Raw genomic sequence first — 14,711 nt, forward strand, 5'->3', positions numbered from 1 at the left:
CTGAGAATCTTTACAATGTGTTAATCGTAGAGTAGAAACCAACTGGGCTTGTCTGGTTCTAGAAGACATTTCATGTCTGGTAGGTTCTTGAAGATGTTCAACCTTCATTCATGGGGAGTTCCAGAGCATGTCGTCCCTCCAGCTCACATTGCTGATGGACCGTTAACGACCGGGACTCGCCTGTCTCCAGATGTGATTATTGTGAAATCAGGTTAAAGCGAGGAGAAACGCAGGAGAGCAGCTCCTCAGGACCAGACTCAGCATCCATCTGAAGAATAAAGAACGCTGCTTTGAGGACAGTAATGTCCACATTTAGGACAGATGGTTAGAGAGAGGAGTGAAGGAAGCCATACAGCGGTGGAAAAAGTTTTCAGACACCCCAAACATTTGTGAAATACTGCATTAAGAATCACTCCAGGTGTAATTTCTTTTAGTCCAGTCACCGCCAAAATACTAAACAAATTTTAAAAAGCCATTAAAACTTAAATTTGATTGGTTCCATAAAAATACATAAGAAATTTTGAGTATTGTGTCATACTGGTGCCAGTAATCCACTAATGAGGGTCATGGTTTCTCATTACAAGACACAATTTTTGTTGCTGTGATTCGTGTTTCTATAAAACTCTGAAGGTTTTTCAGAGACAAAAATGGCTACAACAAGGAACCTAACTTAGGAAACACGCCTAAGGTCTCTCCCCAGAAAGTTTCTCCATCGTTAACATCTTGAGTCCCTCCTAACCTGGTAGATTCACATCTTTTGTTGTGCTCCACCTCCATGATTGCTGTCGTTGGTGGACCTCCTCGTTTCACAGCATCCACAACCTACCCGGTGGTTGACAGACCATCAGCCATGTGAGCTGGACTGACTATATATTCTGTAATCCCCATTAGTCAGAACTGTAGAAGAACCTTGGATGAAGGTGGAACATCTTCAAGAACCTTGAAGAGTCCAGTTGCTTTCTATTGGAGTCAAGATGTACAATGATGAATATTTAATAGTATTTTCCTAAGTTGGTTGTCTGCTTAAAAAGTAACATTATTCTAAAGTAAGAAAGGACAAAATGAACATCATCCATCTACTAAGTCTCTACAGTCTTCACACTGAATGGTCTGAGAGGTTTAACTGGATGACTGTTTAAAGTGCTGCTGCTCTAGGAGATCCTCTGATCTGTTGGTCCTCAGGAGGAGAAGTCGTCTCTGCAGCATCTCAACCACAAACTCCAGGTCCAACTGAACCAGATCAAAGACCAGTGTGAAGAGACCAGGACCCGGATGGACCAGACCAGGACCCGGATGGACCAGACCAGGACCCGGATGGACCAGACCAGGACCCGGATGGACCAGACCAGGACCCGGATGGACCAGACCAGGACCCGGATGGACAGGTTTACAGCTCCCCTGTCAGACAGTCAGGACAAGTTCAGGTAGGATGGAAATAACAGCTGCTGTTGAGGTTCTAGTTTTCATTAAATCAGTGATATAATTAATGAATACAAACAGGTTCAAGTTTAAATCATCAACAGAGAAGTTCAAATGTAAATTAATAAATCCAGATGTGTATTAGAGTGAATTTCCTCTTTCACTACCAACTTCTATAAATTCTTTTGTCCATTGAGTCTTATTTTTCTGCATTTATTTGTACATTAAGTTTCATCATCCACCACATCACAGGGATAGAAACTCTTTCCACTCAGTGACGTTGTTTAGAATGAAGCTCCGGTTTTTAAAAGCTGGAGACTCGATGAGGATGGGATGGAACTCGGGCTGGGCAATATGGCCAAAAAATAAAATCTCAATTCTTTTAGTCATCTTGGACGATTACGATTTTAATCGATTTTTGTTGTTTCTTTGCGGTCTGTTTGCTATGGCTAGTGCTAGCCATGCCGCACTCCCGTAGCTGCAGCACTCTTCCCATTCTTTAGGATGCCTCTGTCCGAGGTGCTGAAAGAGGTTAGTTGTGCTGCTACTCTTCGTTTTCACAGTACTTTTGCAAACCTTGCACATGACTGTAGTTTGCTCTGTGTCAGTCTTGTCAAAGTCGAACCACTTCCATATAATCGATGTAACATGAGGCCCTTTTCTCGCAACCAACTCTTCGTCTGCTGTTCTGTCCGCCATGACGGGGGTGTGAGTGTTTTGGTGGAAGGAGATGAGAGGCGGAAGCAAACGCCAGTGCACAAGTCGTGAAAGGCAGAAGAAGAATCTGTATTGTTATGTATTTAAGCTCGCCTCGATTTTACGATTTGGCAAATTTTCAAATCGTCAGGTTTTAAAAAGGCGAATTAATCGACTTAATTCGATTTATCGCCCAGCCCTAGATGGAACCCACTGGACCTCCTGGTCTGGTGTTCAGGTCTGATGAACCGATGAAGCAGCAGGTTGACTTGAAATTCCCCAGGAGGTTTCCAGACAGAAGATGAATCCTCTGAGCTGCTAAACTGAACATCACATGTATTTATAAAAACATTTGTGTCTCCTGTCTTGGATGTGAACCAATACGGACTATTCTAATGTGCAATATCACACTGACCATGCACTTTTTGTTCTTTTATAACTGTTTTAACTTATCCTTTTTTGTGATTTTTATTACATGTATCTTGCACTGATGGAGATGCTCTAAATCTCATTGTACTTGTGTATAGTGACAATAAAGGCATTCTATTCTATTCCATTCTCAGGTGGTTTGATGCCGTTTCCATCCTGGGTTCAGGTTTACATCAGAGATCAGTTCTGCTGGTTTCTAGTTAGTTCCTCCTCCATCTCAGATGTTTGGTTCTGGTTCACTTTGAGTTAAAGTTTAAATCATTCTCCATCCTGCAGTGATGTGGAGCAGCTGAACAGAACCAGCAGGCAGCCTCTGGACCAGGACCAGCTGACCCAGGACCAGCTGAGCCAGTCTGTGGACCTGGAGTTAGAGCTGCAGATACTCAGAGAGAAACTGAAGACATCTCAGAGCAGAACCAGACTGATGCAGCAGAACCTTGTCAGTACCAGCTACATGACATGAAACAATGAAACATAACATGACACAATGAAACATGACATGAAACATGACATGACACAATGAAACATAACATGACACAATGAAACATGACATGAAACAATGAAACATAACATGACACAATGAAACATGACATGAAACAATGAAACATAACATGACACAATGAAACATGACATGAAACATGACATGACACAATGAAACATGACATGACACAATGAAACATAACATGACACAATGAAACATGACATGAAACATGACATGACACAATGAAACATGACATGACACAATGAAACACAACATGACATAACATGACACAATGAAACATAACATGACACAATGAAACATGACATGAAACATGACATGACAATGAAACATGACATGACACAATGAAACACAACATGACATAACATGACACAATGAAACATAACATGACATAACATGGCACAATGAGACACAACATGACATAACATGGCACAATGAAACATGACATCATAACATAGCACAATGAAACATAACATGACATCATAAAATGACACAATGAAACATAACATGACATGACACAATGAAACATAACATGACATAACATGGCACAATGAAACATGACATCATAACATAGCACAATGAAACATAACATGACATGACACAATGAAACATGATGAATGTCTAGAAACTGTGAGGTTAGTTTCTGTGTTTTTAATGTTTTTGTCTTTATGCAGGAGGTGAAGCTCCAGCAGAGTCAGCAGCAGCTTCAGGACGTCCAGCAGCAGAAAGACTTACTGCTGCTGCAGGTCAGACATCTGAACCACTGGAAAACAATCAGTCATCAGAACACACAACTCTGACTTACAGACAACTTTTAGTTTATATGAAGGTTCTAAACAAGTGACTGGAGACAGAAACTGTGTTGAGATGTTACTGAGAAAACTAGTGGTTGTTTTGTGTCTCTGTGGTTGTTTTGTGTCTCTTTGTGGTTGTTTTGTGTCTCTCTGTGGTTGTTTTGTGTCTCTGTGGTTGTTTTGTGTCTCTCTGTGGTTGTTTTGTGTCTCTCTGTGGTTGTTTTGTGTCTCTGTGGTTGTTTTGTGTCTCTCTGTGGTTGTTTTGTGTCTCTGTGGTTGTTTTGTGTCTCTGTGATTGTTTTGTGTCTCTTTGTGGTTGTTTTGTGTCTCTGTGATTGTTTTGTGTCTCGTTGTGGTTGTTTTGTGTCTCTCTGTGGTTGTTTTGTGTCTCTGTGGTTGTTTTGTGTCTCGTTGTGGTTGTTTTGTCTCTCTGTGGTTGTTTTGTGTCTCGTTGTGGTTGTTTTGTGTCTCTTTGTGGTTGTTTTGTGTCTCTCTGTGGTTGTTTTGTGTCTCTTTGTGGTTGTTTTGTGTCTCTCTGTGGTTGTTTTGTGTCTCTGTGGTTGTTTTGTGTCTCTTTGTGGTTGTTTTGTGTCTCTCTGTGGTTGTTTTGTGTCTCTTTGTGGTTGTTTTGTGTCTCTCTGTGGTTGTTTTGTGTCTCTCTGTGGTTGTTTTGTGTCTCTGTGGTTGTTTTGTGTCTCTCTGTGGTTGTTTTGTGTCTCTGTGGTTGTTTTGTGTCTCTTTGTGGTTGTTTTGTGTCTCTCTGTGGTTGTTTTGTGTCTCTTTGTGGTTGTTTTGTGTCTCTCTGTGGTTGTTTGTGTCTCTGTGGTTGTTTTGTGTCTCTCTGTGGTTGTTTTGTGTCTCTCTGTGGTTGTTTTGTGTCTCTGTGGTTGTTTTGTGTCTCTCTGTGGTTGTTTTGTGTCTCTGTGGTTGTTTTGTGTCTCTGTGATTGTTTTGTGTCTCTTTGTGGTTGTTTTGTGTCTCTGTGATTGTTTTGTGTCTCGTTGTGGTTGTTTTGTGTCTCTCTGTGGTTGTTTTGTGTCTCTGTGGTTGTTTTGTGTCTCTTTGTGGTTGTTTTGTCTCTCTGTGGTTGTTTTGTGTCTCGTTGTGGTTGTTTTGTGTCTCTCTGTGGTTGTTTTGTGTCTCTGTGGTTGTTTTGTGTCTCTTTGTGGTTGTTTTGTGTCTCGTTGTGGTTGTTTTGTGTCTCGTTGTGGTTGTTTTGTGTCTCTTTGTGGTTGTTTTGTGTCTCTCTGTGGTTGTTTTGTGTCTCTCTGTGGTTGTTTTGTGTCTCTGTGGTTGTTTTGTGTCTCTCTGTGGTTGTTTTGTGTCTCTGTGGTTGTTTTGTGTCTCTGTGATTGTTTTGTGTCTCTTTGTGGTTGTTTTGTGTCTCTGTGATTGTTTTGTGTCTCTGTGGTTGTTTTGTGTCTCGTTGTGGTTGTTTTGTGTCTCTGTGGTTGTTTTGTGTCTCGTTGTGGTTGTTTTGTGTCTCTGTGGTTGTTTTGTGTCTCTGTGGTTGTTTTGTGTCTCGTTGTGGTTGTTTTGTGTCTCTCTGTGGTTGTTTTGTGTCTCTGTGGTTGTTTTGTGTCTCTGTGGTTGTTTTGTGTCTCTTTGTGGTTGTTTTGTGTCTCGTTGTGGTTGTTTTGTCTCTCTGTGGTTGTTTTGTGTCTCTGTGGTTGTTTTGTGTCTCGTTGTGGTTGTTTTGTGTCTCTTTGTGGTTGTTTTGTGTCTCGTTGTGGTTGTTTTGTCTCTCTGTGGTTGTTTTGTCTCTCTGTGGTTGTTTTGTGTCTCTGTGGTTGTTTTGTGTCTCGTTGTGGTTGTTTTGTCTCTCTGTGGTTGTTTTGTGTCTCTCTGTGGTTGTTTTGTGTCTCTGTGGTTGTTTTGTGTCTCTGTGGTTGTTTTGTGTCTCGTTGTGGTTGTTTTGTCTCTCTGTGGTTGTTTTGTGTCTCTCTGTGGTTGTTTTGTGTCTCTCTGTGGTTGTTTTGTGTGTCTCTGTGGTTGTTTTGTGTCTCGTTGTGGTTGTTTTGTCTCTCTGTGGTTGTTTTGTGTCTCTCTGTGGTTGTTTTGTGTCTCTCTGTGGTTGTTTTGTGTGTCTCTGTGGTTGTTGTGTGTCTCTGTGGTTGTTTTGTGTCTCTCTGTGGTTGTTGTGTGTCTCTGTGGTTGTTGTGTGTCTCTGTGGTTGTTGTGTGTCTCTGTGGTTGTTTTGTGTCTCTGTGTTTGTTTTGTGTCTCTCTGTGGTTGTTTTGTGTCTCTGTGGTTGTTTTGTGTCTCTCTGTGGTTGTTTTGTGTCTCGTTGTGGTTGTTTTGTCTCTCTGTGGTTGTTTTGTGTCTCTCTGTGGTTGTTTTGTCTCTCTGTGGTTGTTTTGTGTCTCTCTGTGGTTGTTTTGTGTGTCTCTGTGGTTGTTTGTGTCTCGTTGTGGTTGTTTTGTCTCTCTGTGGTTGTTTTGTGTCTCTCTGTGGTTGTTTTGTGTCTCTCTGTGGTTGTTTTGTGTCTCTCTGTGGTTGTTTTGTGTGTCTCTGTGGTTGTTGTGTGTCTCTGTGGTTGTTTTGTGTCTCTCTGTGGTTGTTGTGTGTCTCTGTGGTTGTTGTGTGTCTCTCTGTGGTTGTTTTGTGTCTCTCTGTGGTTGTTTTGTGTCTCTCTGTGGTTGTTTTGTGTCTCTCTGTGGTTGTTTTGTGTGTCTCTGTGGTTGTTGTGTGTCTCTGTGGTTGTTTTGTGTCTCTCTGTGGTTGTTGTGTGTCTCTGTGGTTGTTGTGTGTCTCTGTGGTTGTTTTGTCTCTCTGTGGTTGTTTTGTGTCTCTGTGGTTGTTTTGTGTCTCGTTGTGGTTGTTTTGTGTCTCTTTGTGGTTGTTTTGTGTCTCTGTGGTTGTTTGTGTCTCTGTGGTTGTTTTGTGTCTCTGTGGTTGTTTTGTGTCTCTCTGTGGTTGTTGTGTGTCTCTGTGGTTGTTTTGTGTCTCTTTGTGGTTGTTTTGTGTCTCTCTGTGGTTGTTTTGTGTCTCTTTGTGGTTGTTTTGTGTCTCTGTGGTTGTTTTGTGTCTCTTTGTGGTTGTTTTGTCTCTCTGTGGTTGTTTTGTGTCTCTGTGGTTGTTTTGTGTCTCTGTGGTTGTTTTGTGTCTCTTTGTGGTTGTTTTGTCTCTCTGTGGTTGTTTTGTGTCTCTGTGGTTGTTTTGTGTCTCTTTGTGGTTGTTTTGTGTCTCTGTGGTTGTTTTGTGTCTCTTTGTGGTTGTTTTGTGTCTCTGTGGTTGTTTTGTGTCTCTGTGGTTGTTTTGTGTCTCTCTGTGGTTGTTGTGTGTCTCTGTGGTTGTGTGTCTCTGTGGTTGTTGTGTGTCTCTGTGGTTGTTTTGTGTCTCTGTGTTTGTTTTGTGTCTCTTTGTGGTTGTTTTGTGTCTCGTTGTGGTTGTTTTGTGTCTCTGTGGTTGTTTTGTGTCTCTGTGGTTGTTTTGTGTCTCGTTGTGGTTGTTTTGTCTCTCTGTGGTTGTTTTGTGTCTCTGTGGTTGTTTGTGTCTCTGTGGTTGTTGTGTGTCTCTGTGGTTGTTGTGTGTCTCTGTGGTTGTTGTGTGTCTCTGTGGTTGTTGTGTGTCTCTGTGGTTGTTTTGTGTCTCTGTGGTTGTTGTGTGTCTCTGTGGTTGTTTTGTGTCTCTCTGTGGTTGTTGTGTGTCTCTGTGGTTGTTGTGTGTCTCTGTGGTTGTTTTGTGTCTCTGTGGTTGTTTTGTGTCTCTGTGGTTGTTGTGTGTCTCTGTGGTTGTTTTGTGTCTCGTTGTGGTTGTTTTGTGTCTCTGTGGTTGTTTTGTGTCTCTGTGGTTGTTGTGTGTCTCTGTGGTTGTTTTGTGTCTCTGTGGTTGTTTTGTGTCTCTCTGTGGTTGTTGTGTGTCTCTGTGGTTGTTTTGTGTCTCTCTGTGGTTGTTGTGTGTCTCTGTGGTTGTTGTGTGTCTCTGTGGTTGTTTTGTGTCTCGTTGTGGTTGTTTTGTGTCTCTGTGGTTGTTTTGTGTCTCTGTGGTTGTTGTGTGTCTCTGTGGTTGTTGTGTGTCTCTGTGGTTGTTTGTGTGTCTCTGTGGTTGTTTTGTGTCTCTGTGGTTGTTTTGTGTCTCGTTGTGGTTGTTTTGTGTCTCTGTGGTTGTTTTGTGTCTCTCTGTGGTTGTTGTGTGTCTCTGTGGTTGTTTTGTGTCTCTCTGTGGTTGTTGTGTGTCTCTGTGGTTGTTGTGTGTCTCTGTGGTTGTTTTGTGTCTCTGTGGTTGTTTTGTGTCTCGTTGTGGTTGTTTTGTGTCTCTGTGGTTGTTTTGTGTCTCTCTGTGGTTGTTGTGTGTCTCTGTGGTTGTTTTGTGTCTCGTTGTGGTTGTTTTGTGTCTCGTTGTGGTTGTTTGTGTCTCTGTGGTTGTTTTGTGTCTCTCTGTGGTTGTTTTGTGTCTCTCTGTGGTTGTTTGTGTCTCTGTGGTTGTTTTGTGTCTCTCTGTGGTTGTTTGTGTCTCTGTGGTTGTTTGTGTCTCTGTGGTTGTTTTGTGTCTCTCTGTGGTTGTTTTGTGTCTCTGTGGTTGTTTTGTGTCTCTGTGGTTGTTTTGTGTCTCTCTGTGGTTGTTTTGTGTCTCTGTGGTTGTTTTGTGTCTCTGTGGTTGTTTTGTGTCTCTGTGGTTGTTGTGTGTCTCTCTGTGGTTGTTTTGTGTCTCTGTGGTTGTTTTGTCTCTCTGTGGTTGTTTTGTGTCTCTCTGTGGTTGTTTTGTGTCTCTTTGTGGTTGTTTTGTGTCTCTCTGTGGTTGTTTTGTGTCTCTCTGTGGTTGTTTTGTGTCTCTGTGGTTGTTTTGTGTCTCTCTGTGGTTGTTTTGTGTCTCTGTGGTTGTTGTGTGTCTCTGTGGTTGTTTGTGTCTCTGTGGTTGTTTTGTGTCTCTGTGTTTGTTTTGTGTCTCTCTGTGTTTGTTTTGTGTCTCTCTGTGGTTGTTTTGTGTCTCTGTGGTTGTTTTGTGTCTCTCTGTGGTTGTTTTGTCTCTCTGTGGTTGTTTTGTGTCTCGTTGTGGTTGTTTTGTGTCTCTGTGGTTGTTTTGTGTCTCTGTGGTTGTTGTGTGTCTCTGTGGTTGTTGTGTGTCTCTGTGGTTGTTGTGTCTCTCTGTGGTTGTTTTGTGTCTCTGTGGTTGTTTTGTGTCTCTCTGTGGTTGTTTTGTGTCTCTCTGTGGTTGTTTTGTGTCTCGTGGTTGTTTTGTGTCTCTGTGGTTGTTTTGTGTCTCTTTGTGGTTGTTTTGTGTCTCTGTGGTTGTTTTGTGTCTCTGTGGTTGTTTTGTGTCTCTCTGTGGTTGTTTTGTGTCTCGTTGTGGTTGTTTTGTGTCTCTGTGGTTGTTGTGTGTCTCTGTGGTTGTTGTGTGTCTCTGTGGTTGTTGTGTCTCTCTGTGGTTGTTTTGTGTCTCTGTGGTTGTTTTGTGTCTCGTTGTGGTTGTTTTGTGTCTCTGTGGTTGTTTTGTGTCTCTGTGGTTGTTGTGTGTCTCTGTGGTTGTTGTGTGTCTCTGTGGTTGTTTTGTGTCTCTGTGGTTGTTTTGTGTCTCTGTGGTTGTTTTGTGTCTCTCTGTGGTTGTTTTGTGTCTCTCTGTGGTTGTTTTGTGTCTCGTGGTTGTTTTGTGTCTCTGTGGTTGTTTTGTGTCTCTTTGTGGTTGTTTTGTGTCTCTGTGGTTGTTTTGTGTCTCTGTGGTTGTTTTGTGTCTCTCTGTGGTTGTTTTGTGTCTCGTTGTGGTTGTTTTGTGTCTCTGTGGTTGTTTTGTGTCTCTGTGGTTGTTGTGTGTCTCTGTGGTTGTTGTGTGTCTCTGTGGTTGTTGTGTCTCTCTGTGGTTGTTTTGTGTCTCTGTGGTTGTTTTGTGTCTCGTTGTGGTTGTTGTGTGTCTCTGTGGTTGTTGTGTGTCTCTGTGGTTGTTTTGTGTGTCTCTGTGGTTGTTGTGTGTCTCTGTGGTTGTTGTGTGTCTCTGTGGTTGTTGTGTCTCTCTGTGGTTGTTGTGTGTCTCTGTGGTTGTTTTGTGTCTCTGTGGTTGTTTTGTGTCTCGTTGTGGTTGTTTTGTGTCTCTGTGGTTGTTTTGTGTCTCTCTGTGGTTGTTGTGTGTCTCTGTGGTTGTTTTGTGTCTCTCTGTGGTTGTTGTGTGTCTCTGTGGTTGTTGTGTGTCTCTGTGGTTGTTTGTGTCTCTGTGGTTGTTTTGTGTCTCGTTGTGGTTGTTTTGTGTCTCTGTGGTTGTTTTGTGTCTCTCTGTGGTTGTTTGTGTGTCTCTGTGGTTGTTTGTGTCTCTCTGTGGTTGTTGTGTGTCTCTGTGGTTGTTTTGTGTCTCTGTGGTTATTTTGTGTCTCGTTGTGGTTGTTTTGTGTCTCTGTGGTTGTTTTGTGTCTCTCTGTGGTTGTTTTGTGTCTCTCTGTGGTTGTTTTGTGTCTCTGTGGTTGTTTTGTGTCTCTGTGGTTGTTTTGTGTCTCTGTGGTTGTTTTGTGTCTCTGTGGTTGTTTTGTGTCTCTCTGTGGTTGTTTTGTGTCTCTCTGTGGTTGTTTGTGTCTCGTTGTGGTTGTTTTGTGTCTCTGTGGTTGTTTTGTGTCTCTGTGGTTGTTGTGTGTCTCTGTGGTTGTTTTGTGTCTCTGTGGTTGTTTTGTGTCTCGTTGTGGTTGTTTTGTGTCTCTGTGGTTGTTTTGTGTCTCTGTGGTTGTTGTGTGTCTCTGTGGTTGTTGTGTGTCTCTGTGGTTGTTGTGTCTCTCTGTGGTTGTTTTGTGTCTCTGTGGTTGTTTTGTGTCTCTCTGTGGTTGTTTTGTGTCTCTCTGTGGTTGTTTGTGTCTCGTGGTTGTTTTGTGTCTCTGTGGTTGTTTTGTGTCTCTGTGGTTGTTTTGTGTCTCTGTGGTTGTTTTGTGTCTCTGTGGTTGTTTTGTGTCTCTGTGGTTGTTTTGTGTCTCGTTGTGGTTGTTTTGTGTCTCTTTGTGGTTGTTTTGTGTCTCTGTGGTTGTTGTGTGTCTCTGTGGTTGTTGTGTGTCTCTGTGGTTGTTGTGTCTCTCTGTGGTTGTTTTGTGTCTCTGTGGTTGTTGTGTGTCTCTGTGGTTGTTTTGTGTGTCTCTGTGGTTGTTGTGTGTCTCTGTGGTTGTTGTGTGTCTCTGTGGTTGTTGTGTGTCTCTGTGGTTGTTGTGTGTCTCTGTTGGGCTTTAGTTCCTCTTTGTTTAGATCTTCATGTTGTCTTCGTTTCTCATGAAACTAGTTTTTGCTCAAATCAAAACGGACACATCATTGAATAAAAGCTGACATGGGGACCAATAATTTTAGGCTGTTTTTATTTAAATTAAAAACTTTTTCTCTTCAGCCAGAGTGGACAAACAGGCTGATGTCTGTGCTGTTGGACTTTTACTCCAGATTGAAGCTTTTGTCTTCCAGCTGCGTTCACAGAGCGACCGACACCAACGGAGCCTCGACCGCCTTAACAGGAAACTACTGCAGCTCAGCAGGTCCATGAGCGACACCGATCAGCTGACGGCAGAACAGCTGGAGTTCAGCATCCAGCAGCTGAGAGCTCTGAACCAAAGCGTGGAGCTGCTGCAGGCACAGGTTTAGAATGAAACACAGGTTTAGAATGAAACACAGGTTTAGAATGAAACACAGGTTTAGAATGAAACACAGTAAAACATTCTGCTAGTACTCCTCTCTGCTGAGACTAAAATACACAATTAATCTAACTTATGAATCTGATTTCTTTCTTCTATTGTCAGAAAGCTGCAGACGAGCTGAACGCAGACGCTCTGAAGAACCAACAAACTGTGGAGGAGCTGGACCCGACCAGGACCAGCACCAGACCTGCAGATGGAGGCCGGTGGTGGTCCGTACCTCCTGGACTCGGAGTGAGACTTGAATCTTTTAAACTCTCTGATATCTGTGATGATCAGCTAGTCCTCCTGGTTCTGGTTCTGTTGAAGACGAGAACCAGATCTGCAGCAAACTGCTTCTGTATCAGATGAACCCGTCTTTCATGAGACCTGAACCTGGTGTGAAGTAAATCTTGGTTTCTGTCTCAGGCTCCCAGTCCGGGTTCTCAGGGGACTCAGGACTCGGGTTTGGACCTGCAGCAGCTCGGTTCTCCTGACAGACCTCCTGCAGGTGGAGGCTGCCGGGTCCACCTGCCCCCAACACACCACGACTCAGGTAGGCTCAGGTAGGCTCAGGTAGGCTCAGGTAGGCTCAGGTAACATTCAGGGACTGTAGAACTGATCCTCCTGCAGATGGCAGCAGCAGTGGAGGCAGCAGCTCCACACCAGGGACGACTCCTCCTCCAGCTGCGGGCTCCTCTCCTGGGCCTGCTGACGCTCAGACTCCCCTGGTTGGTCGTGGCTGGCTGCTCTGTGGTTCCTACAGTCCACCAGCAGGAGGCGCAGCTGAACACCTGGACAAGGTCAGTCTGCAGGAAACCTGATGGTCAATAATATACCTGCTGTTATATAAACAGGTGTGTGTGTGTGTGTGTGTGTGTGTGTGTCAGCAGGGAGGTAGGTGTGTGTGTGAGTGTTTGCACACAGAAGCAGAGAAACTGGAGGAAGAGAAGAAGAAGCTGCGACTGCAAACCAAACAGCTGCGACACAAACTGAGGAGACACAGGTAACACACCTGAGACACAGGTAACACTGGCTCCCATATAATACAATAATGGTTGTGTGTGTGTGTAGGAGTGCGATGCAGGTGTGTGATGAGGTGGAGTGTTTAGAGAAAACTCTGTTGAAGAGACGAACTGAACTCCGTCAGGCTGACAGGCTGCTGCTGGAGGCTCAGAGCTGCATAAACACTAGCAGAGAGCAGGTACACACACACACACACACACACACACACACACACACACACACACACACACACACTAGTACACACCTGTAGAGTTCCTCCTTCAGTGTTTTCATCTCTTCAGGTCTCGGAGGTTCAGCTGGAGGCCGACGTGCTGCAGAATGAAGCTCAGGAGAACCTCAGGTAGTAGAACATCAGGGGGTGGAACATCAGCTGGTAGAGCCTCAGGCGGTAGAACATCAGGCGGTAGAACATCAGGCGGTAGAACATCAGGCGGTAGAACATCAGGCAGTGGAACATCAGCTGGTAGAGCCTCAGGCGGTAGAACATCAGGCGGTAGAGCCTCAGGCAGTAGAACCTCAGGCGGTAGAACCTCAGGCAGTAGAACATCAGTATGTGGGGTTCTGACCTGCAGGAGGCTCCAGCTGGAGGTGCAGCAGCTGAGGATGAGGAGGCAGCAGGAGCAGCAGAGTGTGAGGAAGGTGGAGGAGGAGACTGAGGCTGCTGCAGACAGGTGAGTGAACACCTGGACAGGTGAAACAGAACGTTTTATTAATGAACTCCAGTTCCCTGCAGCTACAGGCTCTGCTGTGTGTTTGCAGACTTGCTGCGGTTCTGTCCGACTGTCAGGAGGCTCAGAGACGTCTGGACTCTCTCAGTGCTCAGGTGAGCTCACCTGGTGACATCACAGTGTTACCTGTGTCCCTCTGAGGTGAATTATAGAATGTTGTACAGAGTAGAAATCAGTACAGAACTGGGTCGTTTGTGTTCAGCACCTGAAGGAGGAACTTCACCTGAAGGAGCTCAGAGAGGAGCAGCAGCACCTGAACACCTCCATACAGGTGAGGAGCAGACTCACCTTCTCCTCTGATCACACACACCTGAAGAACATTAGAAGTAGCTCCTGTGTGTGTCTTTGTGTGTGTGTGTGTCTTTGTGTGTGTGTGTGTGTCTTTGTGTGTGTGTGTGTCTTTGTGTGTGTGTGTGTGTGTGTGTCTTTGTGTGTGTGTCTTTGTGTGTGTGTGTCTTTGTGTGTCTTTGTGTGTGTGTGTGTGTGTCTTTGTGTGTGTGTGTGTCTTTGTGTGTGTGTGTGTGTGTGTCTTTGTGTGTGTGTGTCTTTGTGTGTGTGTGTGTGTCTTTGTGTGTGTGTGTGTCTTTGTGTGTGTTGTGTGTCTTTGTGTGTGTGTGTGTGTGTGTGTGTGTGTCTTTGTGTGTCTTTGTGTGTGTGTGTGTGTGTCTTTGTGTGTGTGTGTGTCTTTGTGTGTGTGTGTGTGTGTGTGTCTTTGTGTGTGTGTCTAGGAGCTGTTGAGTCGCAGCAGGTGGATGGTCTCAGGTGTGAAGGAAGACGAACAGAAGCTGGACTCTCTGAGGACTGAACTGAGCCGACACCGAGCAGGTCGCTGAAACTTTATTAATTAATGAAGATACAAAAGTTCTGGTTCTGATGGAACATTGAGCTACAGCTGACTGATCAACATGTGTTTGTGTCCAGAACTGAAGAAGGTTCTGCAGAAGCAGCTGGTGGAGCAACGGCAGCTGGAGGACATGAAAACTGAACACACCCAGAAGCTCCATCAGAAGAAGAACGAGCTGGACAGAACCAAGGAGGAGCTGGACCGGACCAAGGAGGAGCAGGACCAGACCAACCAAGGAGGAGCTGGACCGGACCAAGGAGGAGCTGGACAGAACCAAGGAGGAGCTGGACAGAACCAAGGAGGAGCTGGACAGAACCAAGGAGGAGCTGGACAGAACCAAGGAGGAGCTGGACAGGACAGAGGAAGACTTGAACAGGAAGCAGGAGCAACTGGACAGGAAGCAGAAGGTGGTGGATCAGCTGAGAGAAGATCTGGACGAGATGCAGGACGAAGTGGACAAACTGCAACAGGAGGTGGAGACACGACTCAGAGATACGAAACAGCAGCAGACTGAGCTACAGGTGAGTAGGACCTACTGAGAATATCCCAACAGGACTACAGCTCTGTCTGACCACTGGTTTCCATGGTAAAGTGTCTGATTGTAGGTTTCTATGGGAACATTTGTGACTGTAGGCTTCTGTGGAAACACTTCTGATCGTAGATGACAGTAGATTTCCATGGTTACGCTGTCTGTAAGTTTCCATGGAAACATTTC

At 44.3% G+C, this 14,711-nt stretch overlaps 1 protein-coding gene across 10 annotated transcripts in view; it reads left to right on the forward strand.

Moving 5' to 3' along the window:
* The window catches only part of cntrl (centriolin), a 47,770-nt gene that overhangs the window by 3,967 nt on the left and 29,092 nt on the right, over positions 1–14,711 (forward strand). For 4 of the 10 annotated variants that reach the window (XM_051950578.1, XM_051950571.1, XM_051950579.1 and 1 more), the window contains exons 7-21: positions 1,183–1,424; positions 2,821–2,983; positions 3,718–3,789; positions 11,193–11,363; positions 11,525–11,653; positions 11,828–11,954; positions 12,032–12,201; positions 12,289–12,404; positions 12,473–12,602; positions 12,689–13,095; positions 13,184–13,247; positions 13,355–13,423; positions 13,881–13,977; positions 14,074–14,179; positions 14,226–14,517. In XM_051950578.1, coding sequence (XP_051806538.1) covers positions 1,183–1,424; positions 2,821–2,983; positions 3,718–3,789; positions 11,193–11,363; positions 11,525–11,653; positions 11,828–11,954; positions 12,032–12,201; positions 12,289–12,404; positions 12,473–12,602; positions 12,689–13,095; positions 13,184–13,247; positions 13,355–13,423; positions 13,881–13,977; positions 14,074–14,179; positions 14,226–14,517 — 2,355 coding nt within the window. The other 6 variants (XM_051950574.1, XM_051950575.1, XM_051950576.1 and 3 more) reach the window with 6 other exon arrangements.

Source organism: Acanthochromis polyacanthus, chromosome 7 (assembly GCF_021347895.1).
Source record: "Acanthochromis polyacanthus isolate Apoly-LR-REF ecotype Palm Island chromosome 7, KAUST_Apoly_ChrSc, whole genome shotgun sequence".
Taxonomy (NCBI): domain Eukaryota; kingdom Metazoa; phylum Chordata; class Actinopteri; family Pomacentridae; genus Acanthochromis; species Acanthochromis polyacanthus.